This window comes from Primulina tabacum, chromosome 14, assembly GCF_025594145.1.
Source record: "Primulina tabacum isolate GXHZ01 chromosome 14, ASM2559414v2, whole genome shotgun sequence".
Classification (NCBI taxonomy): Eukaryota; Viridiplantae; Streptophyta; class Magnoliopsida; order Lamiales; family Gesneriaceae; genus Primulina; species Primulina tabacum.
The window spans coordinates 3,096,851-3,122,966 of record NC_134563.1 but is presented as its reverse complement, the minus strand read 5'-3'; the positions used below and the strand labels follow the sequence as shown (position 1 = coordinate 3,122,966).

Sequence of the window (26,116 nt, the reverse complement as noted above, 5' to 3'; positions counted from 1 at the left end):
TCATCAAATCTAAACAAGTACAATTTTCCGTTAAGAGTTTTGTTATGCAATCAAACACGTCTCGATCTAAATATTTTCTCGTAAAATTGTTTTTCATCCCAACCTATCGACCGAAATTTCCAATAATCTAAAGAGTATTTGTGTTGGAATTCTTGGTTCAAACGAGTCGATTCATTCAAATTCGTGACACGGTATATCTGATATCCAAATGAAGATAGCCAGGTTGAATCATTTCTCATTTACTATTATTAACTAAGGAACGAGTGAAAAGACACGTTCAGTGGCCCAATTTTTTTAAAAAAAATTTATATGTAAATTTTGTTGGATTAGTTTGATATTAGTTCGGGCAGATCAATTTAAAATATTAAAAAATTATAGAGTTTAAAATTCTAACTTGGGTAAAGCCATATTTCTGGCTCCGCCATCATGTGTAGTATCATAAATAGTGAATTAATAAAAGTTTGAATACATTTCTGATGTGATTCTATTTGACACTCTAATGATAGATATTAGATTAATTTTCATTAGATATTTTGATTGTGACATTATGGTTTGGTTACATGAGTTTGGGTACTGCCTCAATATATCTTATATCTGGATTGGATTTGGAATTTTTAAATGGAATAACTTTGACATGAATATTTGATCTGAATATATTTATTTGGTCATTTTTAAATACATTGTTTATATGCACAATTTCAAATTATGATTCTACTTTATCTTACAAATATTTTGTGGAGAATTAAAATTCAATTAGAAAATTTTGATATGTGAATTAATGTGGCAGTAAATTTGTATTAATAAATGTTGCAAAATTTGGGGGTCACATTTAATTCGTAATATTATTTATTGAGTCTTTTTTTAACTTTTGAAATTTAAATTGTGATCTATATACAAAAATATTTATATGAAAAATGATGAACAAAATGTGATTGTTGAGTTGAGATCTTAATATATATTGGAATTAAAGTTGTCAAGGAAAAAAATTAAAATGTTTGAATTATATAATGTTTAGAATTTTGTGGACAATTTTTTTTGAAGAGATTACTTCACTACAAAAAAATAGGTGTTAGTGACGGTTTTATAGAACCGTCACAAATTAGCAATAGTTATGCTTATAGCGACGGTGTAAGCAAAACCGTCGTCAATATGCATCCAACCGCAAGAACAACTCTGCATAGAGAAGTGAAGTGTTGGGGGTAAACCACTTTATTTACATTAGGAAGCAAGCTTCATAGAAATCTAATTTTACCGAACTTCCGTGGATTTAACATTTATTCTCCCTTCGTGTTGGCTCATAGTTCAAAGACACCATTACTTATGCATTTCTCTTCTTGACTTGTCATCTTTATTAAAATTTTCTCTTTGGGATTGTTGGAATTTTTACAAAATATTTTGTATTTCAAATAAAGAATTTATTGATTTTATTTTCTAAATTAGTGACATCAATTTCAAATTAATACCTAGTTAATATCATTGATTTTGTAACGGTTTTCATCAATATTCTCAATGAATATTTGTTTGGTGCAATAATTGTCCCTGCTTGGTAGAGCAATCGAATCGTGGTACTTGAGCTGCTGTGCGGTTTAAAAGATTTGAGTTGCACTATTATCACCAGCTATAGCTTTTGGTAAAGCGGCAAATGCTCGGTCCTACAATTGGTATCAGAGTCAAGATCACGGGTTCGATTCCCATTGATTGCAAGGAGTGCAATTATTGGGAGAGAGATTGTTGGGTGCAATAATTGTCCCTGCTTGGTAGAACGATCGATTCGTGGTGCTTAAGCTGCTGTGCGGCTTAAAAGATTTGAGTTGCACCATTACCACAAGCTATAGCTTTTGACAAAGCGACAAGCGCTCGGTCCTACAATATTATTAATGATGGTCATTAAATATTTGCTAGATTTTGAGTGTATATATTATACACATTACTTGAGAGAAAGGAATGAGAGATCACAATTTTCATCTAATATAAAGAAATACAATTTTCTCTTGATAGTTTTGTTATGCAAGCTAACAATTTTATATACTAGGTCATCATGTGTTCTAAGTTGAGCCAAATCTCTTTCTTTACTTATTCTTATAATAATACTAGAATTGTTAATAGAAACCTTACTCCAAACCGTGCAACTCGTGAGCAAGACGAGATCGTTGTATTCTGGGAAGTATTTGGTCATAATCCTGTTGCATCGGGTATTACCTATGAGGAAGCCAAAATATTCTTTAATCCAGTGTTTCTGGATGATCTAAATATTTTCTCCTAAAATTGTTTTTCGCTCCAATCTATCGACTGAAATTTCCAACATCTCTATCAACTCGATAAATTAGTAGTCGAACTCTGTTGGGTTGTCTTTGGATTAGAAAATTTGAATTTATAGATTTCAACTATATATTTTTGAAATCTTTTTTAAGAAAAATTCGAAAAAAAAATACATAAACTAACGAAGACCTCTCTCGAGAAAAAAAAAAAGGGGTAGAAAATGATGTCGAGACAGGACATCCCATCTATCGAGTTTGCAAATGCTGCTAATTCATTTGATTTGTTAAGAGAAAATGAGTATTTAAATTTTTAATTAATTTTTTATCTATCAATTTAAATATTGTCATTTATGATGAATTTTAAATATATCTAAGATGGATAACACTTGAATTAATTCAAGTTTGAAATATTTCAACTGAGAATATACATTTATCCAAGTACAACCACGAATATACTTTTGAGTGCAATCTTTTCATATACCAAAATGGGTGAACATGAAAAATAATGTATCAAAAACAAAATTTGAAAACTTATTGAAACAAAACTCAAAATTAAACAAGCTAGTGGACCAAAAAATACATATATAGGATCAATCGTTTTTCATTTTATAAAAACTATATTTGGTGGTATCAGCAAAACTTAAATTTTTTAAATCATACGACAACTCAAACTCTAAATTTCAATCACTCTCCAAGAAAGACAATAAATGTTCTCCAACAAGCTCCTCCTAATTACCAATTGTAGAATCAATCGCTTGATGTTCTACTGAAAGTTATAACTAGTAACAGTGTGGTTTAAATATTTTAAATAGACATCAGCTCAAATACCACATTTCAATCACTTTCTCGGGTAACTATTGTTCCAAAAAATAGCAAACTGAGTTTCGATTACTGTCCAAGAAAGAAAATAAATGTTCTCCAACAAAATCCTCTCAATAATTGCATTGAATCAGATACTAATTGTAGAATCAATCATTTGATCTTTTATCGAAAGTTATAAATATTAGCCATGTAGTTTAAATATTTTAAATCGATATAAGATCAAACATCACATTTCAATCACTTTCTCGGGTAATTATTGTTCCAAAAACTAGCAAACTAATCATAAGATTAGAAAAACTAGTCATAGTAGATATGCGAGAATAATAAATTTAAAAATCATAAATTAAAATCAAATATAAAATGAGTTGAATACTAAGTTGCAACGAATTTTCCGATTAATTAAACGGAATAACAAGTCTTCCCGACGACTATTGAATCACAACTTAATCATGGCTTCCAACTACTATTCATACATATTCTCTTGGTATCTGCTTGTGAATAACATATAATTACGACACCAAACCGGCCGACTTTATAAATTTTAAAGATGAAAATAATGTATATTAAATAGTTCTGATATTTGAATTCAATTTTATAAACATATATAAATAATTAATATATCAATATACATTAGAAATCGAGCTCTTGTTGTCGTTTTACAAAAAACTATAATTAGTGATAACAGTGTAACTCTAATATTTTAAATCATACAACAGCTCAAACACCATGTTTCGATGTATTTTCAAGCAAACATAATTATTGTAAATCGACAATCTCTCTCTCAATAATTGCAATAATTGAAATCAATGAGAATCAAACAGGTGATATAAGCTCCGATTTTAGGATCATGCGTTTGTCGTTTTACCAAAAACTATAACTGATGTTAATTGTACGACTTTAATATTTTAAACCATATAATATTGTTATATAAAAAAGATACAATTATTGTACTCAACGTTTGTTTAGAGACAATGAATGTTCTCCAACAATATGTTCCCAATAATTACGTTAGAAAATCAACTATAAAATGAAAATTGAATACTAAGTTGCAACGAATGTTCTTATTAATCAAACGGAATTACAATGTTTTCCCAACGACTATTGAATCACATCCTGACTTAGCTTAAATATACAAACAAAACGTGGGAGTCCACACAACCACAACATGGAAATCCAATTCCAATCCTCTCCACAAACCAAATCTGCAGAAATCGTAGCCTCCATCGCTGATCTCTTGACTGAAATCTTGCTACGCCTGCCCGTAAAATCGGTACTTCGTTTCAAATTAGTTTCCAAACAATGGTTTCATCTCATCAGTGATCCAAGATTCTGTCAGCTCCTTAATCCCAATCCCAACCCGGCTGTTGGCCTCTTCTTGTCCTCTTCTGCCGCAAATTCCGGCGAAGACCTTCATGAATATGTCCCTTTTCATCCCAACAAGTCTACTGAATTTATCAAAGATCATCTTCCTTCTGGGGTCAGAATCTTGCAATCTTGCAACGGCTTGATGCTTTGTTGCAGCAAGATCACTGCCGGTAATGATCCTGAATACTTTGCTTACAATCCCACCACCAAGAAGTTGTCAATCCTACCAAAACCGGACCAAACAAATGGGATTTTGAAAACAATTCGTGGAATCAACTTGGCTTTTGATCCTGTCAAGTCCTTTCAGTACAAAATTGTTTCCGTCTGGTTGCTTGAAACAGATCAAGGCACGGATACGGAATCACGTTTCGAGATCATAGTTTATTCGTCTGAGACCCGTTCTTGGCAAGTACAAAGCCAGCCCTTCACTTCTCCGGCTAATTTCGACAAAGGTGTCTATTGGAACAACGCCATACATTGGATGGCTACCGTTGGGAGCTCAGAATCATTGTACTTCAATATCCACAATCAAACCTTAAGCAATATCCCAATTCTGCCTCTTACATATAGCACACATTGTAAGAGAGACCATTACTTCGGAGAGTCCTGTGGACACTTGCACTTCATCGATATGCGCCGACCGCAATTAAAGCTCGTTGTATACGAGTTAAAAATGGATTATTCCCAATGGTTCGTGAAGTACCAGGTCGATCTTTCGGCAGTCGTGGTGGCGAATCCTGCTATGGCTTCGAGACGGGGCAGCCCCATGTTCTGGTGCGGCTTTGTTTTTCAGGTTTTGGCCGTGGTACCAGGTAATGAAGACGAGGATTCGTTCTTGGTTTTGCAGATTCCTGGGAAAGTCGTGAGATACAACATTCAAGGCAAGACTTTTGAAGATTTGGTGGAGTTTGAAGGTGGAATTGTTAGGTCTTCTTTGAGGTATCCAAACGTCCGTGGCTTTCAGTATATTCAGTCTCTTTGTCGTGTTTAATTAATTTTTTTTATCTTGTATTTACATGTGATTATATTTTTCAGACAACCGAAACTTCTGTAAAAAATTAATTGGTACATATCGGAGTATTTTAAACTTTTCTAAATATGAATTTTTCTTCCCTGCAATATAAATGGAAATTTAACTTCATAAAATAATAATTTATAAAAAATTATATTTAAACCACAAAAAGACATACATTTACGTACAAAACAAAAATAATGAACAATAATGTCATCAAACAAGGACCCGTGAAGTTCATGTTGTAATAATAATAATAAAATAATGATAATAATAAGGGAATAAATAATAAATGTGGATCTTGACAAATATGGTCGATATTGGGATCATGCAAGCATCACTTGGCACATGGCTATAAAATATAATCAATACTACCAAACTCTTAGACAGATGCGTAGCTTTCATGATAGCATATACTATTACAAATTACAAATTCACTAATATTCAGTAATGTCTAAAATAGTAAGTTTTCGTCAAAATAACAATTCTAAAAAAAAAAAATTTTATATGCTAGATTCAGTTAATAATGTTTTAAACTCAAGTGACTTCAGCTAAGTTGGCAACCAGATCTAATACTCAACCTGTTGGGTACAGTTGAAAACTATTAAAAATATTTTTCTAAATACGAAAAGAGTATATGCTAGATTCAGTTAATAAAATGAAAAAATTGGTCTTAATATATTATAGCTTGGTTTTCTTGCACTTCTAATATTCATCTTTTTCCCACCAAATGATATTAAACTAGATATATATTTTAGATATATCTGACATCATATTAACACTATCAGGAGAAAAAATTAAAACACAAAAGAATCCAAGTTATTTCATTTATATAAAATCTTGACCAATTAGAGAACAAATGTATAATAAATTAGATATAAGCCAACCTACAAGGTCAATTTTGTTTTCTCTCGATCTTGATTTGGGGCATAAACGAACCGAATCGAGCTAAATATGACGAAAATTTGAAGGCTCAAATTCAGCTCGAATTAGTTCTATTCGAGTTCGAACTCGACTCAAAGTTCGAAAATTTTAAAACTTTTGCCTCGAATCAGTTTCGAAAGATTCAAACATGTTCGTGAATTTTTTAATTAATGTTCGAAAATAAGTGCTCGAAAGGCTCAAATTTATTTACTTAATATATAATTATATTATATTAATAAAATACTAAAGATTGCGAGCGGCTCGTGAACTATCGAACAAAATAATTTGTGCTCGAGTTCGCAACATGTTCAAATTTGGCTCGAATTTTATAAACTCAAATACGAATCAAATATTTTTTCGAGTCAGTTTGAAAAACTCGCAAACCAACTCGATTTATTTACACTTCTAATCTTGATCTACACATGGGATGAACTCTCATACAAATATAATTACCCCACGTTATCCAATCTCACGTGGAGATTAGGATGAAGATCTATGCATATTATGGCATGCGTAGGATCCGCCTATTATCGTTGTATTATCAAGAAAATTCAGCATCCTTATCCTAGACAACTCCAAACAGCACAGAAATGTCAATTGGATTTATCATCGACAACGTGACTAATAATAATTACGCGAAATGCCATTTTTTTTTATTAAAAAAAAATGGGGTATAATGTTTTTTTATTTTCATGATAATCGAAAAAACATTGAAAATATTTTAAATATATTTATAAAAATTTACTGTCACCTAATTATGTAAGTGTACGCAATGTTTTGTTTGCATTCAAGATTCATTTACTTTGTTTCAGTCGTTACAATGATTTAAAATAATAGTTATATTTCATATTATTAATTATGCACATAAATTAATTTTATCATTATATATAAGTCTGTACCTTTAAAATAATATTTACTTTTATATTATTAATTATGCACATAAATTAATGATTATTATATGAATAACTCTCTTGTGAGACTGTCTCACGAATCTTTATATGTGAGACGGGTCAACCCTACCGATATTCACAATGAAAAGTAATACTTTTAGCATAAAAAATAATATATTTTCATGAATAACCCAAATAAGAGATCCGTCTTACAAATACGATCCGTGAGACCGTCTCACACAAGTTTTTGCCTTATTATATATAGGCAAAAACTTGTATGAGATGGTCTCACAGGTCGTATTGATTGAGATGAATATCTTATTTGGGTCATCAATGAAAAATATTACTTTTTATGCTAAGAACATTACTTTTTATTGTGAATATCGGTAGGGTTGACCCGTTTCACAGATAAAGATTCGTGAGGCCGTCTCACAAGAGCCATATTCTTATATATTAGTCAATCTAAGATTTTTTGCGATTGAGTCGAAATTCGAATTCTGGCACCTCAATCAATAGATCTGCTCAAAATTTTTTTTTTCAATTAATGAGATTTTTTCCTAAATTTTTATTATATATACAAATGTAACAGATAATAATATATCTTCCAAATATTTATTTTATAATATAAAATACTCCGAGTAATAACTTAAAATAGCAGTTGTTTTTGCTCCAAGAACATTACATAACCAAGATGTCCAACTATTTTTCTTTTCAAATCAAATGATAAGATTGACAGCTCATTTTATCTTTCTTGTGAAATAATTGATGGAGACAAGTTTTCATAAAATTCAACTCAATAATTTTTTTTTTGATATTTATTTGACATCAATTGAATCTAAAATAATATTTTAATGAAATATTTAATCCTCACACCATATATATTTCAATATATATGAAAACCAGATAAATATTTTCATTCTTACTTTGGATAAGGTATGTAGACGAACAAAATCGATCTAAATATAAATATATAAAAAAATTTAGAGTTTGAATTTGGCTCAAATTAGATCTATTTGAGCTCGAGAATTGATTCGAAATTCGAATAATTTAAAATATTTGATTCGAATTCGATTCGACTTAGAGCTCAACCCCTCTTCTTCTCCCGTCCCATCTTCTTCGCTGGCTAAGCATTTTTCCAAGATAGAGGAGAAAAAGACACGTACGTCACCAAAACCATCAATTATCTATTAGTGAAACATTCAAGCTACCGAACTTTGACAAAATAATTTGAGCTAATAGTTTGGTTAAAAAAATTTCAAACATTATCAAATTTGAATCAAATTCGATAATTTCGAATATAAATTAAATATTTTTCAGTCGACTCAATTTATAAAATATTTTCCGTATCCTTAGTGCAAGTAAAACAATAAATAAAGGAAAAAAAAAAGTAAGAAATACACATGGGAATATGATATTATAACTAGATTTCTTGCAACGTGATTACAAATAATAGATTATTTTTTATTTTTTTCCAATAAAAAATTTTAAATCCCTTTGGATCTCAAGCACATTTTTTCCGACCATAATGGATGAGGCCTGATTGAAATGTGGGTTGGCGTGGGGTCTATTTTAGCCCCAATAAACAAATATTTTTCCCTTCTGCTCACAAAAATAACGTGTCATTTTATTTTTTTTTATTCTGAAAATTCTGAAGATAATTATTATATATTAAATCAATCTCAGTTTTGTATATTCAAAGCAAGTTTCATTAATTGCATGTTAGAGCTGACAAATAAATACTTGAATTCTGTGACATTAAATCAGAAATTCAAAATTATAGAGTTAAAATTCATTTTTAAAGGAAAAAAAAGGTATTGAAAATTGGAAATTATTATATGATTAAAAAGTTACACAGTAAATCGAACTGTACGACCACAAAGCACAAAGGATATTATATACAAGAGAACATATTGTTCTTCTATCTAAATTTTGGATTAATTGAATTTAAACTGATGTGAAATTCATTATCTATCAAGTACGTACTTATTATCATCGCTGATAATTATGACAGATTTCAAATACGAATGATGTATATATCAAATCAAATATTTTCACGTAAATAAAGTACATCGACTGATGTTCTTTTTATCCAACCCGTGCACAACCTCGTCCTATACTAACACCAGATTAATGTGTTTACTCAAAGCTTAGGAGGCTTGAAAAGACCAAGTTCAGATTTTACTATACAATAGAATATCGATTCGATTAGACTCGACTCGACTCTCGAATATTTTTTTTATTGTACTCGTTTATTGTGAGGATCATGCCTAGCGATTGCTTGTTTGGATGAGTCGATCGGATAAAGCTGTGAAGTTGGGAACGATTTTGCAAGGAAGCAAATTGAAAATTGTATTATGTGGATGAGTCCAAATCCATCAGTCCTTTTCCGTGGGTAGCTATAAAATAATTTTTACAACTTTAATCTCAATAATGGGAGAAATATGATACTAAAAAAATTTAAATGTGCAATTAGCATAAAATATGGAAAATAGTAACTAAAAAAATGACCAAATGGAGTAGATTTGAAAACAAAAAGGAAGGGACGTGTACTTTCTAAAACAAAGGAAAAAAGACAAAAACTTGTGTGAGACGATCTCACGGGTCGTATTTTGTGAGATGAATAGTTTATTTGGGTCATCCATAAAAAATATTACTTTTTATGCTAAGAATATTACTTTTTATTATGTTAAAATTCAATTCAAATCATCATAAATCTCCATTGATGGAGATAATCAATTGATTGAATGTGATCTCTCAATGAGAGTCTTTTACAGGGGAAAACAAAATTGAGTTGGAAAGAAGATGAACTTCCGTTCTTTTTGCTTTTTATCTAATAAACATTCTTAACCGCTATTTTTACAGTTATTGTACAGCTGTCATCTTGCTCTACCACTATATATCTAACATCCCCCCTCAAGCTTGTAAGATGCTAAGCAAATCAAGCTTGGTCAGGAGGTAATGATGTTGGTCTGCACCCAAGGCTTTGGTGAAGAGATCAACAGGCTGGTGATGCGTGGATATATGAGAAGTGTTGATGATGTTGGCTCGAATTTTTTCACGTATGAAATGACAATCAATCTCGATGTGTTTTGTACGTTCGTGGTACAACGGATTTGAAGCGATGTGGAGTGCTGCCTGATTGTCACAATGAAGAATTGTTGGTTTGTCAAAAAATAATCTCATGTCCGTGAGGATTCCTCGAAGCCATGTAATCTCACAAGCTGTTGTTGCCATTGATCGATATTCAGCTTCAGCGGAAGAGCGGGATACTGTATTCTGTTTCTTGGTTTTCCAAGAAATGGTGGACGTCCCAAGTTTAACAACATAACCAGTAATTGACTTGCGACTCATTAAGCATGATCCCCAATCAGAATCGCAGTAGGCAGATAGTATGAAGTCATTTGTGGATGACAAAAAAATACCCAAGGCAGGAGTTTTCTTGAGATAACCAAGAATCCGAAGTGCAGCATTCATATGAGAACTTTTTGGTGCCTGCATAAACTGACTGAGTGTTTGTACAACATAACAAATATCCGGACGAGTAATAGTAAGATAAATGAGTCTGCCGATAAGTCGTTGGTAAATTGATGAGTCGGGTAATAAGGGATCTGAATCAGAAATGGATGTGGAAGATGAGTTGCTTTGATCATATTCCGGAGTAGTAAGCTTCAAATGTTGCTCCATGGGAGTATCATAAGGTTTACATCCAGTAAAGCCTATATCAGAGAGTAATTCCAGAGTATATTTGCGTTGATTTAAGCATATCCCTGCCTTAGAACGAGCAACTTCGATCCCTAAGAAGTATTTGAGTGGACCAAGGTCTTCAATGGAAAGATGCTGATGGAGATAGATTTTTAAGGTAGTAATGCAATCACTGTCATTCCCTGTAATGACTATATCATCAACATAGAGTAAGAGCATTGTAAGTGAATCACCTTGTCTCTTGGTAAACAAGGAATGACCATGACGGGAATGTTGGAATCCAGCTTGAGACATTACGTGACAAAATTTGGAATTCCATTGTCTTGATGCTTGCTTCAACCTATATAATGATTTAATGAGTTTGCAAGCATGATTGGCACGGGTTTTGGCAAAGCCTTGAGGGATTGTCATATATATCTCTTCATGTAAGTCACCTTGTAAAAAGGCATTTGTCACATCCATTTGATGTAAAGACCAATTCTTAGCTGCTGCAATGGCCAACATACATCGAACAGTAACGATTTTAGCAACTGGGGAGAATGTATCATGGTAATCAATACCATATTGTTGAGTGTATCCTTTGGCAACAAGGCGGGCTTTGTAACGATCAATGCTGCCATCTGCTTTGTGCTTTATTTTGTATACCCATTTGCAACCAATAGGTTTCTTGCCATGTGGTAAAGGAACAATTGTCCATGTTTGATTGGCCTCCAAGGCTGCAATCTCAGCATCCATCGCCTCACACCATTTTGGATCAGAAGCGGCTTCCTTAAATGATTTAGGTTCTGAGAATGCAGAGATGGATGCAAGGAATGATTGATATGATGGTGAGAGATTGTGGTAGGAAAGAGACTGAAAAATGTTGTATTGTTTCGAAGAAGAAGCTGACAAAGTAGAAGTGGAGCAGATGTAATCTTTGCTCCAAGTTGGTGGTTTAATAGTTCTGGAGGATTTCCTTGTAGCAGAAGGAGAATTCCGTGGAGAAGAGGTGTGTAAGGGAGCATCTTGAGGAGGTAAATCAGATGAAGATGAAAGAGGAATTTCATCGAAGTTATGGACTGTGATATTTGGAAAGGGTCCTCGATCACCAACATGTGAAGAAAAAGGAAAGACATCCTCGTGGAAGACAACATCTCGAGATATATAGAAGGTATGGGTAGATATGTCCAACAGCTTATAACCCTTTTGATGCACTGGATACCCAAGAAACACATATGGCTTGGCTCGAACATCAAATTTGTGCAGAGGCTTGAGGTTGGAGGCATAGCATAAACATCCAAAAACTTTTAAATGGCTGTATGTGGGAGGTTTGTTGAAGAGAGCCTCAAATGGTGTTTTGTTAGACAGCAAGGGAGTGGGAGTGCGATTGATCAAATATGCTGCATGAAGAACATATTCACCCCAATAGGAATCTGGAATGGAGGCTTGGAATTTGAGTGCCCGAGCTATGTTAAGAATGTGCCTATGTTTGCGCTCAACTAGGCCGTTTTGTTGGGGTGTATAGGGACATGAGCTTTGATGGATAATGCCAAGGGAAGCAAAATAGAGGCGACATTCAGTGTTAAAAAATTCAGTGGCATTGTCGGTTCGAATTGTTTCCACATTTTTGTGGAAGTGATTTGAAATGTAGGTAAAGAATTGTTTCAACAACTGTAATGTATCAGATTTAAAATGCATTAAAAATACCCATGTACATCTCGAGAAGTCATCAACCACAGTGAGGAAATACCTTGCACCATCATGAGTAGGATGTCGATAGGGGCCCCAAATGTCAATGTGTAATAGATGAAATGGATAAGGTGAAGAGTGTTTATCTGTTGTGGGAAAAAAACTTCGAGTTTGTTTAGAAATGGAGCATATTGGACAGTGACTTTTGAGTGATTTCTTCTTGATGAAAGGTAGAAATTGCAATCTAGACAGAGACAGATGACCAAACCTTTTATGCCATATATCAATATCAGTGTCTTTACAAGCAGAAAATGTACATGGATGCAATGAAGTGGACAAAACACTAGTGTTGTTGTTACAATTCGTATTGCGGGGTATAGCAGAAGTTACAGAAGATGAAGTATTGGCAAGATAGTAAAGACCATGCTTTTGTCTACCAATCGCCATGATCCTCTCAGTCAAAAGGTCCTGAAAGAAACAAAAGAGTGGGTAGAAAATAGCACGGCAATTGTGGTCTGTGGTGAACTGGGATATTGATAAGAGAATGAATTGAAAATCAGGAACGTGTAAGACACGGCGCAGGACACAAGAGGGTGATATATGAGCAGAACCAGTAGAATGAATGGAAGTGGTGTTACCATTTGGAAGCCGAACTGAACTAGGAGTGGATGCGCATGGTTGCGAGTCGTGCAGTTGACTTGAGGTCCCTGTAATGTGAGCATTTACACCACTATCCAAGATCCAATCATTAGTATTTGAAATGGACATTAGGCTTGTGAAGTTACCTGCAAGATTTGTCGTGGCTTCATGCATTGGCGAAGAATCACCAAGAAGTTTCAGAATCTGGCAGTACTGAGCATCAGTAAATGTATGAGGCATCACATGAGTAGTTTGTGATTCATCAATTGGCCCGGACTCAACAGGATTGTTGAAACTATTGTTTGCATAAGGCTTGGGGTACTTCTGATTGAATTTCATGGGCTTGTGCTGAGGAAATTTCTTATGTTATTTATGGCCTGGAGGGTAACCAATCAACCGAAAACAATTTTCTTGGTGTGTCCCAGTATTTGACAATTTGCACACTTCACTAAATCCTGGTTCTTTGTAGATGAGGAATAAAATGCAGTCGTGGGAATTTCTGCAATCGGCTGAGAAGAAAGTGCTTGACGAGTTGATTCTTCGTGAATCACAATTGAATAAGCTTGGTTGACAGAGGGCAGAGGATTCATCATAAGAATATGACTCCGAATCTGACCATAGCTCTCGTTCAAGCCCATAAGAAATTGAATAAGCCTCTGTTGGTCTTCATGATCAAGATATTTTCGAGCACTAGCACACTCACATGAGGGAAGAGTTACCAGTGATTGATATTCATCCCATAACCTCTTGAGCTTGGAAAAAAATACTGAGATAGAAGATGAACCCTAGGATAGATGAACAATTTCCCTTTGCAAAGAAAAGATTCTCGAACCACTGATTTTGTCAAACCTTTCCTTCAGATCTGCCCAGACTTTGGACGCATCATTGCAGTAGATAATTCCACTGAAAATTTCTTTCGACACGGAACTCATGAGCCAAGATAAAACAATGGCGTTGCATCTCTCCCATTGATGCAAGGTTGGATGAGTGGCTGCTGGACGAACAGAGGAGCCATTAATGAATCCAAGCTTGTTCTTCGCTTGGAGAGCCAAAAACATCGCCCTACTCCAGACACCATAATTCTCGACGCCAAGGAGAGGATCTTGAACCAACGATATGCCAGGAGTATCCGATGGATGTAAGTACAGAGGATCGTTGATGCCGATCGTTCCCGAATTAACCGCCATGAATTACAAGCTGATGTGAGTTTGAGATTTGGATTTGCGGAAATATAATACTGCTCTGATACCATGTTAAAATTCAATTCAAATCATCATAAATCTCCATTGATGGAGATAATCAATTGATTGAATGTGATCTCTCAATGAGAGTCTTTTACAGGGGAAAACAAAATTTAGCTGGAAAGAAGATGAACTTTCGTTCTTTTTGCTTTTTATCTAACAAACATTCTTAACCGCTATTTTTACAGCTATTGTACAGCTGTCATCTTGCTCTACCACTATATATCTAACATATTATGACTATTGGTAGAGTTGACATATCTCACAGCTAAAGATTCGTGAAATCGTCTCATAAGAGAAAAAAAAAACGAAAGGAAGTGCATGGAAGAGTTGATCAAATTGGAGGGGTAGGCTTAGAATATTAAATAAAATGCCAGTTCCTTAATCAATTACTTGGCGGTTGACACCCACCGAGCTGGTTGGGATCGTTTTGTGATTTCAAATAAATATATTTAAATGAACGTTATATTATAATTTGAATTGATGAAAAAAGAAAGATAAAAACTAAATTATGACACTATTTTTTGTCTTTATTGTAGATATTTTTAATAATAATATAATAAGATATATATAAAGTTTTTTATTTTTAGATTTATAGATTTTTATAATATGATAGAGATATGGGTAGTTATTGTTGAGTTACAAATTTTAAAAAAATATATTTTTTGATCGATATCGAATAAGAATGAATTAATTTTTAATTTGAGAGGAAAACTTTGGTACTTTAAAAAGTAGACTTTAAAAATAAAAGTAGTTATTACTGTAGATTACATATTTTTTTTTTATTTAATATTTAATTCAGGTTCTACAAAATATTAGAGTTGTAAATTGTTCTGTCATCCATATTGTTGAGAAATAAAAATTATCCCTACCAAGATACCGGTAGACACATGGCGTTTGTATTGTCGCATAATTTAAAATATTTAAGTTACGTCATTATCAACAGTTATAATTTTTGTTGAAGCGACAAAAACTTGATCATATAATTATTATCAGAGTCAATGTCACGTATTTGGTTATCATAGATTGCAGTGAGGTCAACTATTGAGAAGTAATTATTTCCCCAACTGAGAGAGTGATCGACAGTTGGCATTTGAGTCGTTGTATGGTTAATTGCACGGCTATCATCAACTGTAATTTTTCATAAAACTATAAACACTTGATTCTACACATATATATTCATTTATCATTCCTATATTATACATAATTGTTATGATCCAAAATAATTTTAGTGACTGAGTGAATAAACACATATATTTTTTTTTGTGAACTTTAAAATACAAGTGACTTCAGCTGAATTAGCAACCGAAGCCGATTATCAACCAGTTGGATGAAGCAGACAACTTCTGAAAATGTTTTCAAAGCACTGAAAAAAGTCTGTTGATTGCACACAACCAGGTAGGTTTGACGACAAGATCCAATGCTAAATAATATAAACAAGAAGTAAAAATGATGATATTTGTTTTTAAAGAAGTTCGAAGGTCACTCTTTTATGTCTTTCTTTCTTCTAGCGTCAAAAAAAATATGTAACTACCACTGACGAAGTCAGAAATATGGCTCTGTCCGAACTAGAATTTTAAACTCTAAAATATTTTAATATTTTAAATTGATCTACCCAAGCTAATATCATATTATTCCAAAATTATACAAATTTACATATAAATTTTTGTAAAAAAAAATTGGGCCACCCGGGCTTAAATATATATGTGGCTCCGCCACTGCTAACTACGTCCCCGTTTTACTACATGTCGTTTGTCACGTGTTAAATAGATCATTACATATCAACGACCATGGACCATAGTCATGGTAACATTATTCAAAGAGCCAGTGCTCTTTTGGCTCTGCTGAGACGAACCCGTACCCGTACCCGTGTCCGAGCTAGTCGATCTTATAGTAAATGCTGCCTGTTTAGGCTCCGAAAGCTCCACAATTTCACTACTCAGCATGGATAACACAAGTTCTTGGACACACAATAACCCGATTTGTATGCATCTCACGACTTCAGCCCGGTAACCTGGATCCGATATGGTCGGATCTATCAAAGCTACTACATTGTCTTCCTTCCACAATCTCCATACCTGGAGAGTTTCATGCCGAGTTAATCAAAAGAATCAAATAATCAAAATCAGCTAGGGGAATGTCAGTTAACGTTGTCTGCGATTTTAAGGAAAAATTGCAATTTTAATAGTTTATTTTGTCGAATTTCAATCTTAGTCTACTGTTATGTATATATATATTTAAAATTTAATCCAGTCCTATTTGCATGTGTATGTCATACAAGCACTATAATAAAAAAATGACTAAAATTACAAAAAAATAATAATACCTAATTTGCCAAAAGATGATACTCGATTTTGACAATGCATCGAACCCAAATTTAGGCTTGTCAAATTGGGTCAGGCCCGTCGGGTCGGCCCGCCCCGCCATAAAAATTGAACGGGTTGGGTTGATAAAATAGCAGCCCGTTTGGAGGCGGGCCCAACGGGTTGAGCCCGTTTGGGTTGCGGGCTGGCCCACCAAATTATGGTAGAATTTTATATTTTTAAATTTTATATAAAAATTCCTATTTCTTCCTTATTTTTTCTCATGTGCCTAAGCCCGCCAAATTAAGGTAGAATTTTATACTTTTAAGTTTTATATAAAAATTCCTATTTCTTTCTTATTTTTTCTCATGTGCCTAACTTCAATCACTCTGGTAAAATCTCTATACTTCTATTTTTTTTTTTGAAGATGTTATACTCTCCAGTCTCCTCTCTTTTTTTAATGTTTAACTCGAACTAATACAGAATTATCGAAATAATATATTAAATAAAGTAATTATGTGTATTGTTGAACACATAATATTTTTTGAAATTTACAACCGTCTGTTTCCTCTACTTTCTGTTATGTTTCAATGTTTCTCACTTTTTAAGAAAATGTGGATGGTAAGAGCTAGGTGCCTTGTGCAGACAAACCCTTAAGATCGTTAATTTTTGTTTTATTGTGAGGATAAATCCTTAAGAAACTGGAGAAAATGTATACTAAAAAAGATTTGAAATTCATATTTAAAGGTTTCATTGTATTTACGGTTGGTGATATTACATGAGTTAATTTTTTGTACATATGTACGATAAAATTTTGTATAAATTAGAATAAGCACTTTATTTTTTTTATGGATTATGTTGATTGTTGGATGCTTTCAATGTCTTATTTCAATGTTTTTAAGTTTTTTATGAAATTATTTGACTGAAATATATTTTTCTTTTTTGTTTATTTTAATACTGTTTAGCATTTTTTTAAAAAAAATAATAAGCGGGTTAGCCCGCGGTCTAAGGTGGGTTGGGCTGGGTTGGCCATTTAGAGGCCCGCCAAAATGGCGGGCTGGCCCGCCTCGCCCCGCCTAATGGCGGGTTGCGACGGGTTGCGGGCTAGCCCGCCCTGCAGCCCGTTTTGACATGTATACCCAAATTGCATAAAAGAAAATATAGAGGACAAAAACACATTTTCCTCAATTTTATTTATACATTTATGTCATAGTATTACCATTATTCCAACAAAACTTTATTTAAAAATGAAGTTTTAAATTTTGTGAATTAATTAAAATATTCTAGAGTCTAATATGACCAGAGTTGAGAGAATTTTAAAAAATTGTAAAGGGAAAATCTTCAAATGTGTAACGAGGAAGGCCCAAATGGTCCAAATTTGGTTTTAATCTTTTTATGTAAATGTCATGAGATTAGATTTTAAATAAATTATATTAACAATACAAATTTATTAAGAGAGAGTTGGGATTTTTTATGCCGTTGATTTTTTAAAATAATGAAGAAGGAAAATCAACCTATGTTTATTGATTCAAATGAAATCTTCTTTGATAACTCTTACCAGCTATTTATATCTATACTATCTATACTATTATATTAAGTGTGAGGGTCTTAGAATAACTACCTTTGAGAACACCAAAATATTTAATTCCATAATTACCCTTCTTATTCTACTAAAAATCTTTTCAAGTCACTCCATATTTTACATATAAAAAATTCAAAACAAAACTTCCCTTTTAAATCGAACAACTTTTCTAAATCGAAAATAATTTCGTGTTAATTATTTAATATTATTTAATCAAATTAAAAATAATAATAGCACATGCATTGCATGTGCATTTTTTTACTAGTATTAATTAAAAAACAAAACTAATCTAAATTTATGACTAATTTTATTAGAAAAAAAACCCTTCAAGAAAATACAAGTCTATGTTGTATCACAAATTGTAAGTGAAAAAAGGGATTTTAGTAGACTTACATGTCCCAAAAGGTTCAAAGATGTTTCATGATTGTAGAAGCTAGTATTCCTTCTCCCACTGGTAATCTCTAGGATCATAACCCCAAAGCTAAACACATCGGATTTTTCCGAAAAACGTCCTTCGATCGCATACTCCGGCGCCATATATCCGCTGCAAAAATATATCATGAACCTATCAAATGTCTTTAGCATGATCAATTAACGGATAGAGGCGAAACACGAAAATTAATCAGGAGTTGTTCATATAAAATTTGATTTTTTGGAGAGCAATAACAACTTTGTCTTATGTACTTACTATGTTCCTACTACTCTTACAGTTCTGACTTGATCTTGGCTAGTTCCAAATATTCTTGCCATGCCAAAGTCTGAGATCTTTGGATTCCAATCATTATCCAGCAGTATGTTACTAGGCTTGAGGTCCCTGTGAATTATCCTGAATCTTGAGTCCCTGTGGAGACAAAGGAGGCCTCTACAAATACCTTTGATGATGTCGAAACGCCTTCTCCAATCGAGGATTTCTAGTGATGAATCTATGCACGAGCAATATTCAGAGTGATTTAAACAGTTTGATTGAATATCAGTAATCAACGACAGACCCAAAAATTTAATTAAAACGACGATTTAATGTATATTTGAAAATATAAGGTTTTGAAACTGAACAAAAAGGAAGAAATCCAAGCTTTTATTCGACAAGTATTCATATACAAGCATTGTCTCTTTGTTCTCTAGACAACATCCCAATAGCTTTACTAGATTTCTATGTTGCAATTTAGAAATCAACACCACTTCATTGATACATTCTTGCAACCCTTGTCCAGAAGCTCTCGACAGTCTCTTAACCGCAACTTCTCTTCCATTCGCCAACTCGCCCTAGTGAATTTACGGACGTTAAATTCAATGAAACATGGTAATGCCATGAGCCCTTTGAACATGATTACATGAGGGTTGTCTCAGAACCAACATCAATGTTGTCGGATTCAGATATCGCGCTATGTAACATAAACAAGTGCCAAAATATTGTACCTTGTAAACAATACCGAAGCCACCCTTCCCTAGCTTGTTAGCATCAGAGAAGTTATTTGTGGCGTCTGCAAGTGTATCGAACCGAAACAATGGTAGGTCTTGGAGATTAACTTGATTCAATGCATCTTGATGCGAGGAATCAACTGAATCTGATGTGCTTGGTTTTCCAAGTTCAGTTGTTCTTTCTTTGTCTGATTGACAAGGAAAAACACATAATGAGTTTAGACTGCCTCATTCAGGGATTAAATAGTGAAAAGACATTTAATTTACCTCTTCGCTTGGCAATCCATTTCCATGAAAAATACATAAAAACGGAGATAAATATAAACCCCATGATAACCAAGAGCATCAAGATTTTCTTGAAGTGTTTCTTGTGACCTGTGATGTCCAAACAACCAGGCAAATCATTTCAAAGATAAACGTAAATCTAAAGCATATGTTGTTATGAGAAATTCCTCAAAATTAACCATCCATTAACTTGAAATCGAACTAGACATCAGTGTGTTTAAGCTAGCTCTCACGTCTAATAAGGCCTCAATATAGAGGCCTAAAACTGGTATCGAAAGGAAGTCTCTTCCCGACTTACTATCCGCAACCAGAGAGTCATATGCGACCTATTTTTCCCTGCCCAATTTATTGTAGAAATTTTCGGATCCCAGGCCGAATCAACTTTGAATTTGATGAATATCAATTATTCGCTTCATTTTCAATTAGGCCTGGAGATCCTTGATACTGTGTCCAATCCCGTTTTTACTCAGTGGACGTGGTTATTGGCGAGGAATCCTCTTTTCGACTCAGACTCTCCCACTCCAATCGTTGTTTTTCTTCCTATTAACAGTGCCTGGGCTGTGATGGCTGGGTACTCAGAGTAGGTTGATAACCGACAGCGGAAAGTATTCTACCTAATAAGGTCCATTTTTTGGGGTCTCAAAGGGGCGTGCAAACTCATAAGCCCCGATCGTCCTTTATCAAACGAAAATTTATATCCCTCTTGAAAACATGTAGATGTTCTCAAGATTAAAAACACGGGGAGTTAATAACTCATTTTTTTATAGAGTTTTTTTCAGGGATATCGAGATTTCAAGTATTATTGTATGCAATTAACAAAAAAGAAAAGGAAATTCAAAAATAAATTCACCTAGTTCAGTGTACGCAACACGGTAATGAAGATCAGAGGCACCCGAGCCGGTCGGAAAATGCTGAATCCCAAACAAAAAACTGTTCCAAAACATGCAACCAAGATCAGAATCATGCGCATATGCGATACAAGAGCAATTCCTCAAGCACAGCGCCGCGCACTCGCGAAACGGCTGAAGCGAACGTTGTGAATATCCCGGAATCTTGATATTATGCAGCACCAAGAATCCGTCGTCTGTGTTCCTATTACCATCAGTGCTGTCATTTCTTTCGCACTTCATCTTCATTCGTCGGACGCAACCATTAGTCCAGTTTCCTAAATCCCATTCCTGCTTGTTCTCCGGCTCGAATCCTTGCAGACATGCACAAACTGCCAAGTGCTGCGAGTTGCAGCTCCCGAATGCTCCACAATTGCATGTATCGCCGCTTGTCGTGGCGTTGTTCTGTGCTGTGGAGAGTTTTGGTGAAATGAAACATAGTGTGATTGTGGTTAAACAAAGAAAACAAGTTAGAGCCTTGGAAAAGTTCATGATTATGGTGAGAGTTGGATGATATTGAAAATGAAGAAAACCATTTTTGGTGAAATGATATTGGTATTCAAAGATGTTTATCGCTAATCGTCCATTACATCTGAAAATATTTTACCCCAATTCTTTTCTTATATTTCGAATGGCAGAGTATATATGAATTATGGAACATAATCAGATTTGAAAGATGGGAATCTTTTTTGTTGCGATACATGAGTTTCAGCTGCAAGCCCATCGGATTAAACTAATTGGTGTCTTTTTTTGGTGGACTCCTCCAGTCATGGGTACATCTCAATTATCTTTTTGAATTGTGTTTGGCCGCTACTCAAGTGGATTTTGACTCAAAATTAGAAGTATATTATCGGCAAAAACTTGTGTGAGATGGTCTCACGTGTCGTATTTTGTGAGACATGTCTCTTATTTGGGTAATCCATGAAAAATTATTACTTTTTATGCTAAGAGTATTACTTTTTATTGTGAATATCGATAGAGTTGACACGTTTCACAGATAAAGATTCGTGAAAACGTCTCACAATATACTTATTCTATATTATTTGAGAAGGATTTTTAATTGGATTTTAAACACGAGATCTTGTCTCGACTCTTATGTGTGGCTTGAATAACTTAATTTTACCGCCTAACTTTTGAGCAGTTTAAGAACAGAACCACATTGTGGGATGGTTGAATTATAAATAAAAAAAGAAAGAAAGAAAGATATAATATGTGCGATAGTTAAACCAATTGTTTAACAAAAATATTACAAATATTTAGTTCTGATTAAAAGAAAATAAAAATAGGGAATTAAAATTTAGTTTATATTATTGTTTCGGCATATAAAATGTTTCAGTAAGATGGTGGAAAAAATTGAATCCATATATACTTTAATTCATATTTTTGTTTTGAAAATATGAACTAAATTGAAGAAAAACTATTGTTAAAATGTAATTATTAAAATAAATAAAATAAAGTTATAAATTAATTTTAATAATAGTTTAAATATTCATTTATTTAAAATAAGAGTGGAAAGTTTAAAGTGATGGGGTAGTTTTGTTTTGTTTTTTATTTTTTGTTTTTTATTTTATTTTTTGGGACGAGAAGTTTGTTATAATTGAATCTTAAGACTTTGGTACGATACCGGAAATAAGAGATTGACGGTAATAGGTAATTTTATGTTTTTTTTTTAAAAAAAAGTTTCACCAAGCATAGTTCCTCTAACCATAGTTAGTAGTCATGGATTGATCCAATAATTTAATTATATAATTTAAGGTGTCTATGTGTATTACAAGTTCTTAAAATTTAAAATTAATTTACAATTTTTGTGGTTATCACTTCAGCATTTCGTCCCATTACAGAAGTTTCCTAGTGGAAAAAAGAAAGCATGCGAGTGAAGACCGAGGTTGACAAAAGACCATAATTTTCAATATTGGTATATTAATACATTATTACATTTAATTATATGTATATAACTTACTTGGTTCCAGCATAAAAATTATGTAATCTTAATACTATATAATATAAAAATATATTGTATCAACCCCATATACTCTAATCATGTTATATATTATCTATATTATCTTATAAAGAGGAAACACCTTAAAATAATTACAAAATTTCATGTATATTGGTATTGGTATGACCATTTCAAAATTACAATTACCACCCTTATCAGATATGGTGGATTGCGTTTTTCCTTAACAAAACTCTTATCAGATCCGGTGGATTGCTTCGACCATGCTCACCCAATTCGCCCGGATCGCATAGATATATCTTCTCCACAAGATATATCCCCTTGCTTATTTTCCCTTAACAAAACTCTTATCAGATCCGGTGGATTGCCCCAACCTTGCTCATCCAATTCGCCCGGATCGGATCATTGGCGCCGTCTGTGGGAAACTGAGCTCAAGACGTAGATATGGTTTCCATTCAAAAATAAGTCTGACCAGCTCGGTATTCAGATTTTATCAAGGGATTTTCATATGGGCTCGAAGCTCAGAGGTTATTTCGGATTGGCGTGGAAAAGTATTTGCTATGCACTCAGTAACATACATCTATATTAGTCACCTAATTTAGCTCAACTAGAGAAGTTTCACTCTACCGAAAATGAATTCGGATTCAGTATTTCTAGGTTAATGATTTGGTTTTTTAAAAAACTAATATAGCAGGAGGAGCAGAAAAATTAAAGTCCGGGAGATATGAGGCTCCGACACCATATTTAATGTCCAGGAGATGTGAGGTCCCGGCACATATTTCAAGCCCGTGAGATATGAGGCCCCGACACCGTATTTAAATTCCGGGAGATATGAAGCCCCATCACCATATTTAAAGTTCGGGAGATATGAGGCCCCAACTATTCTGTAAGTCCAGGGATCCATACACTGGCTCGGGGCTCCGCACCTCGACAATTCCAAGTCTCGGGATCCGTTTCCCGGCCCAGGGCTCCGTACCTGGTTATTCTGTAAGTGCAGGGATCTGTACCCTAACTCGGGACTCTGCACCTCGACCATTCTATAAGTCCAGGGATCCGGTACCCTGGCTCGGGGTTCCGCACCTCGACCATTTATTAAGGCCAGGGATCCGTACCCTGGCCCGGGGCTCCATACCCTAGTTATCCAGTAAAGCCCGGGAAACATAAGGCCTGGCACCTTTTTATAAACTTGGGAGGTATGAGGCCCCAGTATTCTATTTAAGCACAGGAGACATGAGGCCCTAGCATCTCATCCCATCTCTGGGAGACATAAAGCCCCGAATGCTTTTATAGACAAATTGATTATCTTTCTGTTGAAGTCCAAGCATGACTGATCGGGACAGCGAGTATGACTCTAGCCCGACTATTTAAGGAAGGAGTGATGATAACCCTGGAAGAGCTCGGGTCATGGATGAACCGAGACATTAAATGGAAAGCCCGGATCATGGTAGGATGATGGAAATGGCTCATGAGTTGCAAAGCAAGCAAGTACCTGGGAATTCATCCACTCGGACAACCAAATGCCCGAACTCTCGGTCAAATTCCCGACTGATGACTCGTTACCCGGGAAGCATCGATAGTAGTGCCGCATTCGAGTGCGAGAACATGTAAAATCTTACCTTGATAAGTGTACCTGACAGAATCAGATTTGACGTGATAGAAATGACATGAAGTTGACGTGACATGTCTATAAGTGGTAGGTGAACACTGAAAACGATGTCATTATTATCTTCTCTCATATAAATAGCAGGTACATTTTATATTTAATAGACATATTCTGATTATAGAGCTCTTGGCACTCACGTATATCCTCACATATACATACTTTATCCTTCATCTCCACCTGCTGACTTAAGTATCGGAGTGGCTACGCCGGATACCTCTCCAGCGCCCATTCACTAGTTCATTTCTTTGTTTGCAGGTTACAGTTGAAGCCATATTAGAGAGATATATCTTTTCCACAATATATATCTCCTTGCTCATTTTTCCCTTAACAAAACTCTTATCAGATCCCGTGGATTGCCCCAACCCTGCTCATCCAATTTGATCGGATCGTATCAATTTCATATATACAATTAAGATCACATCGCCTAATGATTGGTATTGATCAAATTGATACTATATATTTTACCAAAAATATATATATAAAATAAATGTGGGAATTGGTTTCTGAAGAGTATTGTCCATACGATACTCACTAAAATTAGACGACCCTCTTCCGATTTAACACAAATTACAATTTAAATCTCAGAGCAAGCCTGAAACCGTGAACAGAGTGTTAGAAGGGGTCGGGAGGTTGTCTTTGTCCTAATGTATCATTTCTGAGTTCAAGTCAGATAATGTGTCTATATAAACGTTAATGTTTTTCAAATGTGTGGTTTTATGTTGCTTATTTGGTAGTATAATTTAAATTATAAGTACTTGATTATGTTTTTGCACCAAGATTTATGTTCATCATGTTGTTACTGACATGTATATTGGCCAGTTTAATACATAATTTTTTTATATTGTCATACAGTTTTGCATCTCACTATTGCTCAAAGAAATGTTAATCACCCGCTTGATGAAATGTGCAAAAAGAAGATTTTTTAGTAATGCACTTATTTACAACTTTTATCTCCCTTTTAATTTCTGATTTTTTTGTGCGCATACAATTGTTATTGATGATGACGGGGTGAATCGGGTGCGAGCTTAGTGGACGATTACATCGGGTCGGGTTGATGAGCTGGAGATGATTGCCAGGGTACCTGGACCTGCACTCTCAAGAGAGAGAGAATGTTAATGGGCACCGGAAGATTCTCCGGTGTGACAACTCCAACGCTTAAGTCAGTGAAGGGTTTTAGAGAATCTTGTGGTAAATATTGTAGGTAATATGTAAGTGAATGAATCTTTAAGATTTGAGCGAACCTAATATTTATAGCCAGAAAATCAATGATAACCTTGTTTTCAGTGTCCACTTACTAATTATGCAAGATGGCTGTCCATACCCTACTTTATGACAGCTTCTCTGACACGTCAAATCTCTGTGATTCTGAAAGTAATGATTACCAAAGTAAGGTGTCACATACTTGTGCACTCGAGTGCAGTATTACCATCGAGGCAGCCCTGGTAGAAAGCCATCACCCGGGAACTTATCTGGAATCTCGGGCTTCTGTAGCCCGAGGT

At 34.2% G+C, this 26,116-nt stretch overlaps 2 protein-coding genes across 2 annotated transcripts; one reads left to right on the top strand and one right to left on the bottom strand.

The window, feature by feature from the left end:
* Window positions 1-4,131: 4,131 nt before the first annotated feature.
* LOC142525104 (F-box protein At5g07610-like) lies at window positions 4,132-5,544 on the top strand. Its single transcript, XM_075629275.1, has one exon. It carries the CDS (start codon window positions 4,246-4,248, stop codon window positions 5,434-5,436), a length of 1,191 nt encoding a protein of 396 aa, XP_075485390.1. The 5' UTR covers window positions 4,132-4,245; the 3' UTR covers window positions 5,437-5,544.
* Window positions 5,545-16,219: 10,675 nt separating this feature from the next.
* On the bottom strand, window positions 16,220-21,686 carry LOC142525290 (G-type lectin S-receptor-like serine/threonine-protein kinase At1g11330). The gene is made up of 7 exons (XM_075629534.1): window positions 20,961-21,686; window positions 20,093-20,200; window positions 19,823-20,013; window positions 19,460-19,669; window positions 19,095-19,330; window positions 18,800-18,950; window positions 16,220-16,599 (listed from the first exon to the last, which is right to left on the bottom strand). The coding sequence occupies exons 1-7, from the start codon at window positions 21,487-21,489 to the stop codon at window positions 16,303-16,305; spliced, it is 1,722 nt and encodes a 573-aa protein (XP_075485649.1). The 5' UTR covers window positions 21,490-21,686; the 3' UTR covers window positions 16,220-16,302.
* Between the last annotated feature and the right edge of the window lie 4,430 nt (window positions 21,687-26,116).